The sequence below is a fragment of the Gymnoscopelus microlampas genome (genome assembly GCF_963454915.1).
Source record: "Gymnoscopelus microlampas genome assembly, chromosome: 12".
In the NCBI taxonomy this organism is placed as follows: Eukaryota; Metazoa; Chordata; class Actinopteri; order Myctophiformes; family Myctophidae; genus Gymnoscopelus; species Gymnoscopelus microlampas.
In genome coordinates, this window is record NC_139949.1 from 50705002 (window position 1) to 50718038 (window position 13037).

Sequence of the window (13037 nt, forward strand, 5' to 3'; positions counted from 1 at the left end):
TTTCCTGTTCCGATTATTTGTTTCATTTGTTTGATTAGCTTGGCCAGAAACACATATGAAGGAGCCAATTAATTAAAGCTATGGGGAAATAAACCGGAACAGGAAATGGGTGAGTACCCTTTTAGGAAACTGGGACTTAAGTTATGCACAGAGCTTAATGCGAGGCCAGGTTTGACATCCTGGATAGAACATAAAAGTTCACAATTGCAGCTTTTAATACTCACAGGTGATTGGTCCGATGGTGAGAGGCTGGATGTTCATGGCGCTGGAAACTGAGCGAGGCCTCCTCCCGACACAAACCTGCAAACAGTAATGGAATGTTGAGCTGAGTGTCGGTCAAATAGTTATGGAAGTCATAAGTCTGTTTGAAGGTCTGACACCAGCACTTCAAAGTGATCTGCTGTTAACATTCATGAAGGGAGGTAGTGTGAAACTTACAGGAGAGCAGGCGGAGGTCGTCTGGTCACACAGGAGGAGGCTGCAGTGAAGGAAGACCTGGGAGCGGTAGCCGACCTTGAGCTGAGCAGAGAAATGAGCCTGGAGGGACGAGCCGCTCTCATCCACCGTCACCTGACTACGATTGCGAGAACACCTGGAAGAAAGACGTTGTTATGCTGCTGGTCAGTCATATTTCATTGTATTACATTTCTCTTTTTGATTACGTTTTTTTTTTTTTAGCACAGACCATCTGGTGAGGATCAAGACTAGCTCTGGTCCATAGCGTTAGAAGGAGTTCTCCTTAACGCTATGGTACCTTCGATTCTTTCCCCTCGCACCGCGGTAGCGCAGCCTCTCGTCTGTAGTAAAAATAAAAAATACACTTTTGCTACTCACCAAAACAAAGACGGTTTTATGGAGTTGAAAGCCTACTCTACTAAGTGGGAACACTCTGAGCCCCCCACCTCACGTCTAAAATACACTTTTTGGCCAGACAAGAAAATAATCTGGTCAATAGGAAAGTTCCATTGACCAGATCTGTAGAGGGCACTGTAGAGTAACCAAAAACACGTTTTCCTTCCGGAAAACCCTAAAACCCTCTTTGTTTTGGTGAGCAGCAAAAGTGTATTTTTAATTTTTTACTACAGACGAGAGGCTGCGCTACCGCGGTGCAAGGGGAAAGAATCGAAAGTACCATAGCGTTAAGGAGAACTCCTTCTAACGCTATGGACCAGAGCTAGATCAAGACATACCCTTTCTGGATGAGGAAGTGTCGCATGGAGTCATTATGGTTGGATGAGGGAGTGGAATAGCAGTTGTCCAGAACAACCACAAAGCGCTTGGTCTCGGTCTGCTCCACAGACACTCCTACATGCAGGGCAGAACCCAGTGGCAGGGTGACCGGGCCTGCTGGGTAAGGCTCTGTGTAGTTGGAGTCGTGGAACAAAGACATGGAGGCTCTGGCTTGTGGACCCTGACCTGAAAGGGCACTTTGAACCCTGGAGCTAAAAACAATATGACATTTGACTGTTAGCTAGTATTTTGTAGTATTGTGACTTAATCCGGGTGTTAACTACCTCTACCTATTGTTTTCTTAACAAGATGAACTAACCTTTAAATGAAACCGGGTATAAATTAACTTTCTTACCGTATGCTTTGTCTCATGACCACATCTAGGCCTGTCTCTGTTTCCATAGGATAGACACAGGAGAAGGGAAAACTCATTGGAAGACTTGATGACATGTTATTTGCAGGGTAGACAAATAGACTGTTGGAGTAGATGGCATGAGTGCTGTTGGTCTGAAAGACAAGAGGTTAAATGGACAATCTGAGTAATCTTCTCACCGGCCAGTATAAGTACCAGTATATTTCACATCATTATACATACTATCTCTCATTGGCCAACAGTAGCCATCTGAGCCCAACTCTAATCAGCAATACAAAAGTCATGTAACATGAGAAGACAGGAGAGAAATGGAGAATTGAATTGAATTGAATTGAATTGAATTGAATTGAATTGAATTGAATTGAATTGAATTGAATTGAATTGAATCAATTCAATTCGATTCTTTTCCACAGTCAAGTGAGGTTAGAGCCAAGAATTAGCAGACAAATTCTCACAGTCAGTGTGTTTCCACAGGTGTCAGCCTGAATGGCCACTTGGTACCACACCGTCCCATCACGCTCTATGAAATTCGAACAGCGCCGGTCGTCCAGGTGACCCGAGAATCCATCCAACCCATAGGATACCAGGCTAGCCAGTCGCAGGCCAACTTGGATTTGACTCTGGCCACATACAAGTTCGGCAGTTTGTAATGGATGAGCTGAAAAGAAGAAAGATTTACTCTCAATGAGAAAATGACTCTCCCTTATAGAAAAAATGGCCGCAAATGGCCCGCGGGCCGCCTATTGGGGAACCCTGCATTACACATTATGCACAGAACTGAGATAGGACCTGTTTTTTCAGAAGTCCTACACACTTCGGTACCGTCGTCCTGATGGTAAAAGGTGGTATTGACTGTATAGCGGGTGCGTCCTACCATTAGTAATATCTTTCCCCTTCCTATAAGTACCTGGGTCTCATACATTGATGTCATACTCTCAAGTTGTACCCCAGCTATCTTGTGGATTATTTTATAGAGTTTGTTTTTTATTAAACAAAAGAGAATCATGTAAAGATGGCAATCCATATTTACCCTCGGTTGTAGGCTGTGTTGTTGAAGGGGGTGTGGGTAGAGACCTTGAAGAGCTACCTGAAGTTTTCAATTAGCAATAAAGATGAAAAATAAACATTCAAGTCTTCAAAGCCAGCAAGTATTATTATTTATTTTTTTCAGTTCACAACAATATGGTAACAAGAAGAGTGGGCACCTCGATGTACACTTGTCCTTAGTGCCCAGGCTTCTTGTATCCCATAACAATCCATAAAGTACAGAGTGAGAGGAGCTTCATATAAACCATATTTACCATCGGTTGTAAGCTGTGTTGTTGGAGGGGGTGTGGTACCCTTCTCCTTATGCCTGGACAGTGCAGCAATGAGTGAACCCTTCCCATTCTTCTTTGCCCACTTCAGTAGCACATCAAGTACACCCTTCCCCTTCTTCTTTGCCCACTTCAGTGTAGCATGAACTGCACCCTCCCCCTTCTTCTCAGCCCAGTCCAGTACAGCATCAAGTGCACCCTCCCCCTTCTTCTCAGCCCAGTCCAGTACAGCATCAAGTGGCTCTGTCCCCTTCTCTTCAGCCCAGTCCAGCACAGCATCAAGTGCCTCTGTCCCCTTCTCTTCAGCCCAGTCCAGTACAATATCAAATGCCTCTGTCGCCTTCTCTGCAGCCGAGTCTTGTACCACTGCCCCCTTCTCCCAAGCCCAGTTCAGTACAGCATCAATTGCATCTGTCCCATTCCCCATAGCCCAGTTCATCACAATATCAATTGCATCTGTCCCCCTCTTCAAAGCCCAGTTCATCACAATATCAATTGCATCTGCCCCCTTCTCCCAAGCCCAGTCCAGCACAATATCAAGTGCCTCTGTCCCCTTCTCCCCAGCCCAGTCCAGTACAATTTCAAGTGCCTCTGCCCCAATCTCCCCAGCCCAGTCCAGTACAATCTTAAGTGTCTCTGCCCCCTTCTTCCCAGCCCAGTCCAGTACAATCTCAAGTGCCTGTGCCCCCTTCTCCCCAGCCCAGTCCAGTACAATCACAAGTGCCTCTGTCCCCTTCTCCCCAGCCCAGTCCAGTACAGCATCAAGTGCCACTGTCCCCTTCTCCCAAACCCAGTTCAGTACAATATCAATTGCATCTGTCCCCTTCTCCCAAGCCCAGTTCAGTACAATATCAATTGCATCTGTCCCCTTCTCCCAAGCCCAGTTCAGTGCAATCTCAAGTGCATCTGTCCCCTTCTTTACAGCCCAGTTCAATACAATCTCAAGTGCATCTGTCCCCTTCTTTACAGCCCAGTCCATTACAATCTCAAGTGTTTCTGTCCCCTTCTCCCCAGCCCAGTCCAGCACAGCACCAAGTGCCTCTGTCCCCTTCTCCCCAGCCCAGTCCAGCAGAGCAGCAAGTGTCTCTGTCCCCTTCTCCCAAACCGAGTTCAGGACAGCATCAATTGCATCTGTCCCCTTCTCCCAAGCCCAGTTCAGCACAATATCAATTGCATCTGTCCCCTTCTCCCAAGCCCAGTTCAGCACAATATCAATTGCATCTGTCCCCTTCTCCCAAGCCCAGTTCAGAACAATCTCAAGTGCATCTTTCCCCTTTTTTTCAGCCCAGTTCAGTACAATATCAAGTGCCGCTGTCCCCTTCTCCCAAACCGAGTTCAGGACAGCATCAATTGCATCTTTCCCTGTCTCCCAAGCCCAGTTCAGTACAATATCAAATGCACCAGTCCCCTTCTTCCAAGCCCAGTTCAGTGCAATATCAAATGCACCAGTCCCCTTCTTCCAAGCCCAGTTCAGTACAAAATCAAATGCACCCGTCCCCTTCTTCCAAGCCCAGCTCAGTACAATCTCAAATGCACCAGTCCCCTTCTTCCAAGCCCAGTTCAGTGCAGCATCAATTGCATCTGTCCCCTTCTCCCATGCCCAGTTCAGTACAATCTCAAGTGCACCCGTCCCCTTCTTCCAAGCCCAGCTCAGTACAATATCAAATGCACCCGTCCCCTTCTTCCAACCCCAGTTCAGTGCAGCATCAAGTACACCCGTCCCCTTCTTCTCAGCCCAGTTCAGCGCAGCATCAAGTGCACCCGTCCCCTTTTTCAAAACCGAGTCCAATGCAGCATCAAGTTTGCCCGCCCCTTCAGCCAAGTCCAATGCAGCATCAAGTCCTACCATCCCCACCGAGCTAAGTGCATCTGCTACCTTATCAAGTGGTAACTTCTTCACCACCGCCACCACGGGTCTCACAATTGAAGGCCATGAAGGCGCACTCCATGAAGGCGCACTCCATGAAGGCGCACTCCATGAAGGCGCACTCCATCCCCAACGCCGAACACGGAGGGACTTGATGTGACCTGACAGGTTCTTCTTGGGTTGGTCTTTAGTTTTCATATTTTTCTCAGGCTCATCTCGGGTTTGGCCTGTATTTATAAAAACAAACAAACAAACAAACAAAACAAAAAAACGTTTTGTTTTTTTAATTAGTTAATTAATTCAAAAAGTAATAAAAGGTAAAACTATAAATACCGTACACACAAATGTAACATACACATTTTTAAAGTTATAAAACAAATTCATTCTATTCTAAATAAATTCCACTAAACAAAGCCAAACGACCATGCCGATTTTTCTCCATACTACTTACAGAGGTATTAAAGCAGCCTCCAATAATACATTGTTTTTTTTGTATTGTCCCTGTCAAATAAACATATATATATATATTTGTTTTATATTAACTCCCCATATTCAAGGAATATTTGAAATTTGAATATTAATTTACCTGGCCTAATTGCTACAGAGTGTTTGTTCGTTAACAGGCGTCTCTTTGTCGCTCCAGCTCTTTGATAAACAGAAAATAAGTTTTCAGCCAATCACAAACTTTCAGCCAATCAGGAGAGAGTACCCATTTATCAGCTTCATTTTTATAGTGTTCAATTGTGTCTGCTCATTTCTTTCTGTCATCACTTTCAATTGCACTTGTTTAATCTGTATCCTGACTGAGTTCTCTATCACGATTGGATAAAATTGGTATCCCGACCTGAACATGCATTTTCTGTTTAATAAAGAGCTGGAGAGACATGGAGACTCTTGTTACTGAAAAAACACTCTATATCAATGAGTACTATCAGCATATAGAGCTATTTAACACTAATAAAAATCACACCTGTGTGAAGGTAGCGGCGCCTTTGATATATTTTGTCATAGATATGTGTTTCTACTAGAGAAACAATATTAAAAGGCTTCCAGTGGCACTAAATAGTGCCATTGGAAGCAAATCACCAAATGCATTCCAAGGTAAGTGGAAAAAACTGATCTGTCATAGCTGATAGAGTGGGTACCTAAAAAATAAACTTTAGGTACCTCAGCTTCTATCTTCGTAGCTTTTTGTAGCAGATATACCTTTAGGTATAGAGCGGATATTAGCCCTCTATACCTGGCTTTTGCGTCAACGTTCTGATTGGTCAGGCTCGCCAAGGTTCTGATTGGTCAGGTCCGTCAACGTTCTGATTGGTCAGGTCCGTCAACGTTCTGATTGGTCACTATTCATGACATCACTATGTTACTATTCATGACATCACTATGATGTCATGAATAGTGACCAATCAGAACGTTGACGGACCTGACCAATCAGAACGTTGACGGACCTGACCAATCAGAACCTTGGCGAGCCTGACCAATCAGAACGTTGACGGACCTGACCAATCAGAACCTTGGCGAGCCTGACCAATCAGAACGTTGACGGACCTGACCAATCAGAACGTTGACGCAAAAGCCAGGTATAGAGGGCTAATATCCGTTCTATACCTAAAGGTATAGAGCGGCTAGCGCCGCTAAAAATAAAACAAAATCACTTAATCCTACCTTCACCTTCAATATAAGAACAAAATATGAATGAGAGTGAAACAGACGAACCGATGACATTGCAATTCACTGTGTATAGCAGCCATACTAACTGACTGAGAAACCACAAAACCCCATAATGTTAAGCATCATAACACCGTAAATCCTAACATGAGGAGAGTTTGAGGCAGTTTACCTGGTCTGGCCACAACAGTCTGTACGAACAGGTTCATGTTGGGTTGGTCTTTACTTGTCACATTTCTCTCTGGCTCATCTCGGGTTTGGCCTGTATTTATACAAAACAAACAAACACACAAACAAACAAACATAAAAACATTTATTTATAAATTAGTGAATTAATTCAAAAAGTAATAAAAGGTAAAACTATAAACACCGTACACACAAATGTATCAAGAATGTTAAAGTTATAAAACAATGTTGTCATTCTATTAAAAATAAATTCCACTAAACAAAGCCAAACGACCATGCCGATTTTTCTCCATACTACTTACAGAGGTATTAAAGCAGCCTTAATGACCACTGTAGGAATATGAAGCCAAGTGACCACACAAGGGCTGAGTCCATGCACCTAAGGTGCGAGACCTTGAATTCATTTTTTTTGTCACATTCCTAAGCCAATAATTTGATAACCGGCAGAAAGATTCTAGTGTCTCCGGTATGAGAATCAGCAAGTCTAGACTCCTCCGGTCATAAAATGATTGGACAAAAACAAAAAAAGCTCCACAAATTCAAGGCTTCACAGGGTGTGTAATTGATAGAAAATAAGTAATTGTTTGGGTGAACTACTCCTTTAAGACTGAATAGGGGTGGGGGGCGGGTGGTGAAATATACACATTAGTATTGTGTAACAAGCATAGTATGAATGTATTTATCAATTTAATATTAAAGGTAGGGTAAGTGATATTTTTGGTCAAAACAAAGCGTTTTTTTTTTTTTGTTAAAAGGTTAAAGCACTATATTCTGATACTCATTGCTAAAAGGGCTGGTAACTTTCCTCAGAAATGAAAATGATATTCAAATATTGGTCTTAAAAATTGGCAGATATTCAAATATATTCGAATATTATTAGTATTATTATCATGAAAAAACAAAAGAGCTATTTAACACTGATTTTAACCAAATAAAATCACGTAATCCTACCTTTAATATAAGAACAATATATGAATGAGAGTGTAACAGACGAACCGATGACATTGCAATTCACTGTGTATAGCACCCATACTAACTGACTGAGAAACCACAAAACCCCATAATGTTAAGCATCATAACACCGTAAATCCTAACATGAGGAGAGTTTGAGGCAGTTTACCTGGTCGGGCCACAACAGTCTGTACGAACAGGTTCATGTTGGGTTGGTCTTTACTTGTCACATTTCTCTCTGGCTCATCTCGGGTTTGGCCTGTATTTATACAAAACAAACAAACAAACAAACACAAAAACATTTATTTTTAAATTAGTGAATTAATTCAAAAAGTAATAAAAGGTAAAACTATAAACACCGTACACACAAATGTATCAAGAATGTTAAAGTTATAAAACAATGTTGTCATTCTATTGAAAATTAATTCCACTAAACAAAGCCAAACGACCATGCCGATTTTTCTCCATACTACTTACAGAGGTATTAAAGCAGCCTTAATGACCACTGTAGGAATATGAAGCCAAGTGACCACACAAGGGCTGAGTCCATGCACCTAAGGTGCGAGACCTTGAATTCATTTTTTTTGTCACATTCCTAAGCCAATAATTTGATAACCGGCAGAAAGATTCTAGTGTCTCCGGTATGAGAATCAGCAAGTCTAGACTCCTCCGGTCATAAAATGATTGGACAAAAACAAAAAAAGCTCCACAAATTCAAGGCTTCACAGGGTGTGTAATTGATAGAAAATAAGTAATTGTTTGGGTGAACTACTCCTTTAAGACTGAATAGGGGTGTGGGGCGGTTGGTGAAATATACACATTAGTATTGTGTAACAAGCATAGTATGAATGTATTTATCAATTTAATATTAAAGGTAGGGTAAGTGATATTTTTGGTAAAAATAAAGCGTTTTTTTTTTGTTAAAAGGTTAAAGCACTATATTCTGATACTCATTGCTAAAAGGGCTGGTAACTTTCCTCAGAAATGATATTCAAATATTCGTCTTAAAAATTGGCAGATATTCGAATATATTCGAATATTATTAGTATTATTATGAAAAAACAAAAGAGCTATTTAACACTGATTTTAACCAAATAAAATCACGTAATCCTACCTTTAATATAAGAACACAATATGAATGAGAGTGTAACAGACAAACCGATGACATTGCAATTCACTGTGTATAGCAGCCATACTAACTGACTGAGCAACCACAAAACCCCATAAAGTTAAAGGAGAATTTTGGACTAAGTTTTTCTTACCTTTTCTATGATGTTATGATATGAATGGTACAGTAGAAACAACTCCATCCCGGGTCCGCCACAGCTTAAAACGTGCGCGGATAGGCCTTGCGTTAGATCGCATATTTTAATTTCTTTTTTTTTGTGAGATTTGACGTTCATAGTGACAGAACACTATGCAACCCAAAAAAAAACAACCTAAGTCTCGCTAGACGAGATTGAAATCTCGGGATTTCAATCTCGTCTAGCGCGGCTTCTGTAAAAAAAAAAAAAGCTATTCAAATATGCGATCTAACGCAAGGCCTATCCACGCACGTTTTAAGCTGTGGCGGACCCGGGATCGAGTTATGAAAATTTTCTACTGTACCATTCATCCTAAGATACCATAACGTCATAGAAAAGGTAAGAAAAACGTAGTCCAAAATTCTCCTTTAAGCATCATAATACCGTAAATCCTAATATGAGGAGAGTTCGGTGCACTTTACCTGGTCTGGCAGTAACAGTCTGTACGAACAGGACTAGCAGCACACCTGGCACCACCATGGTCCACATCCTGGACATCAGACACAAACCTTGGGGGGTAAGGGGAAAAAAAAATATAGACAGACTACAGCAATGCATATACAATTTAACTTGGATATACAGTATGCAAACACACAGCATTCACAGATTTGCACAGATAATAGCATCTTAAATCATGTAGTGATATAAAGTAGCAGAACTTCCTAAACACATCAATTCCATCGGCCAATGCAAATGCCTCTCTTACCTGAAGTGGCTTGTGTTTGAATATCACCCCTGGCAAGTGCGAGTTTATATACCCATCCTATCCCTGTGTCATCCAATGGGTGTAGCTGATCCAAGACATGTCACTGCAATGACTCTGCAATGTGCCATCCATCACCCCCCCCCGCCCTGTTATCTGGAAATGGCCAGGTTTCCTTGTTATCCTCCAGGTAGACATTCATAACAATGTCGTCCACATGCAGTTGGTCAATGAGGCAGTAATGTGCTACAGAAAATATGAGTGATGTGCAGGTCTGGCTTTGTGGTGAAGCACCTTTGACCGAGACACTGAACCCCTAAATGCCCCCCATGAGAGTCATACTGTACGTTGCATGGTTGCCTCCATCGTCCGCCACAAACAGGCCAATCATGTCACACACTCTCTGACTCTACAATGTGTCATCCATCATACAGGTTTTCTTGTTATCCTTGTTGCGGGTTCTTAATATTTGCTGTCAACAAGCAGTTGGTCAATGAAGGTCAAAGCAGTGATTTGCATGTCTGGCTTCACTGTGTCTTAATTGAGGCTTTCTAGGCAGCTGTGGCGGAGATAGAGAAGCTCTTTGGGAACTGGAAGGTTCCCAGCTCTTCCTTACTTTGGGGTAAAGATACTGAACCACTAAATGATCCCAATGAGGGTCATAGCTTGCATGGTTGCCTCCATCGACGGTGTCTGCGAATGTGTGTGTGTGTGTGTGTGTGTGTGTGTGTGTGTGTGTGTGTGTGTGTGTGTGTGTGTGTGTGTGTGTGTGTGTGTGTGTGTGTGTGTGTGTGTGTGAAAGGGTAGGAAACTGGAAGATTGCGAAAATGCTTTAGATAAAGCTGCTATAGAAAGGCAGAGCATTTAGGCATACCTTAATACAGGCCAAGATGATATACTTCTATTGTAAGAGATTACTAACAAATTATGTTTGAAAACACCCGCCCAATGGTGAGGTAATGAGAATAATGCACCAGAGGCATTTATTGCATCTCAAACATTCACACATTCAACTGCCCATAACTATGGAACGGATTATCACAACGGCACACTTTTTTTCTCCCCGATTCTCCGAGACCCATTGTTCAAAGGTTAGTGAAAACGCTCGGAAATCTCTGGCAAGGGCAGCTATAGACGATGTTTTAACTCTGGTGGTTAATGAGTTAAGAGGAACACACACAACAGTATATTTTACACACAGCTCGAACACACAATTAAGTGACAGAGAAGCGGGGCATGGCACATTAATCTGACACTCCAAGTCCGACATATGTTAGGCATAGTTTTGTTTTTGTGAGGTCAAGGTTAAGGTAAAGGTTAGGGTTAGTTTGTTGTGAGGTAAAGGTTAGGGTTAGTTTGTTGTGAGGTTAAGGTTAGGGTTAGTTGTGTGCACTGTTGGACCAGTGGGACTTGGGAACAATGGACCATCAGACTAATGCCATGGCACCAAGGAACCTAACATGCAAACTAGAATCTAGCAATGACTGAACTAACGTAAGGGTTCTTAAAGTATCTAGCACTCATTATCCAAAACAGTCGGTGGACATCACAGTTGAGTCAACAAGGAGAGGAGAGTGGCAGAGGGGAATTAGGAGAGGGGAAATATAGGCAGAGGTAGTGACCATGACAGTACCCTAGGAGCCCCGAGACAACATGCGGAGTTGCGAACACTCCCTTGATGCTAAGCCGAGGGCTGGTGGCCTAGGTGGGACCTCTGGAGAAATATGTAAAACAAAAGGGTACAACACGTGCTTACCAGTTAATAGTTACATCCTTGTTTATTTCTTTGGCTCTCTGCTCACATGGTCAGTATCATCTTTCGGTCTAGCTAGTATCCGCATTGCTGTCGTCTTGGGTGCATGTAGAAGTTACTACTGTATGTTTATTTTGGCTCATACAATGGGTCACATTTTGGGCCACTATCATTTTTCCATCTAGCTTCTTACAGGTAGATTAAGAAGTCTCTTTGTTCATACAGCCAACTATCGTCTTTCCTTCTTACATTTCAAGTGCTTATTATGTCCTTGTTGCAGGATATTTCTATGGTTGTTGGTTTATCCAAGGATCATATAACTCTCAGTCACAAAGAGGTACAAGCATTGCTGTACATTTGGTCAGATTAGTCCATCTGCTTTGCATAGTTGGATTTATGAATTATGAACATACTTCATTGTACTTCAAGTCAGGGGTCTGCCATGACAGTTGTCACATCAGGGGCCATATTAGGGTCCCCTGGGGGGCCACAGGCACAGTGTTGCTCCAATCTGCACCAAACCTGACACAAACACTGTTGAGGGGTCTGCCATGACAATAATCACACAAGGGGCCAAGTCAGGGTACCCCGGTGGGCTGTATACATGGGAGTGCAAAATGCTTTTAAGTCCACACTTGACAGGACTTGAACACATACTGAACCTGCGAAGCAGCATATTAGCCGCTGGGCATAACGTTTGCGGCACTGTCTAGACTAGAGATATCTCTATCGTCATGGAGATGGCCAAGGTACTTGATTTCCAGGCAGACAGAGAGACAACTGTCACACAAGTGAAAAGCTGGGACGGCCAATATCTTGTCCTCATTGCTTCGCACTATCATGACACAACTTTTTTTTTGCATTGTAAATTATGTCATGATCGTTGCCATAATTTGAGCAGCCTTTCAATAGCTGCTGTAATCTTCCCTACAAAAGGTGATTAATGCTAGAGTTAGACAGCCCGTATTGCACTTATTTCATTCACTATAGATCATCCATGTAAACGTTGAATAAAATAGGAGACAAGATCCCACCTTGCAGAACAGGCGTTGCTAACTGAAAAATGGGTAAAAAATTGGGTTAACCTGCATTTTATGATTTGCGTACCAAAACACCAGTATAAGTATGCCTCTATCAAGCAGCTTCTGAAACAGTCTGGAATGGTTGATCCTGTCAATAGCTCTAGATGCATCAATAAAGAATAGGAAGACTCAATCATTTATTTAAGTGTAAGTAGTACATAGGTCTGTGCCTGTGTTCATGTTTGGTTGTCATTGAACTCAGACACACATCAGATGACTCTGGCCAGATATGATTGTTTTTTAATTATTTTCCTAAGTACACTGACTGCCATTTCTGTCAACACTAAAACAATCATATCTGCCCCGAGTCATCTGATGTGTGACTGAGTTTAATGACATGACAACCAAGCATGAGGATGCAGAGAGGGTTGTGTTCACATGAAGTTTACTTTGGGAGACGTCCAACTGAGACGACAGTGCCTTAAGAGAGCCTCACATGTGTGGATTCCACACATTACAAACAGGTGACTGGCACTATGCCATCTAGGAACCTTAAATACTGTATCTCTATTTGAACAGCTTTTTATTGCTTTTTCCGTTGAACGTCTCCCAAAAGTTCATAGGAACACAACCTTCTCTGCATCCTCATGTTTGGTTGTTA

General features: G+C 42.3%; 1 protein-coding gene and 1 long non-coding RNA gene across 2 annotated transcripts; both read right to left on the bottom strand.

Annotated features, from left to right (window-relative positions):
• Positions 1-213: 213 nt before the first annotated feature.
• LOC311057421 (pancreatic secretory granule membrane major glycoprotein GP2-like) lies at positions 214-1460 on the bottom strand (the record flags this gene model as incomplete). Its single annotated transcript, XM_084074380.1, has 3 exons — positions 1191-1460; positions 439-592; positions 214-300 (listed from the first exon to the last, which is right to left on the bottom strand). Exons 1-3 carry the CDS (start codon positions 1388-1390, stop codon positions 214-216), a joined length of 441 nt encoding a protein of 146 aa, XP_083930506.1. The 5' UTR covers positions 1391-1460.
• Positions 1461-1596: 136 nt separating this feature from the next.
• LOC311056568 lies at positions 1597-2941 on the bottom strand. The gene is made up of 3 exons (XR_014601892.1): positions 2905-2941; positions 2059-2261; positions 1597-1737 (listed from the first exon to the last, which is right to left on the bottom strand). It is a non-coding gene; the product is annotated as an uncharacterized lncRNA (long non-coding RNA).
• Between the last annotated feature and the right edge of the window lie 10096 nt (positions 2942-13037).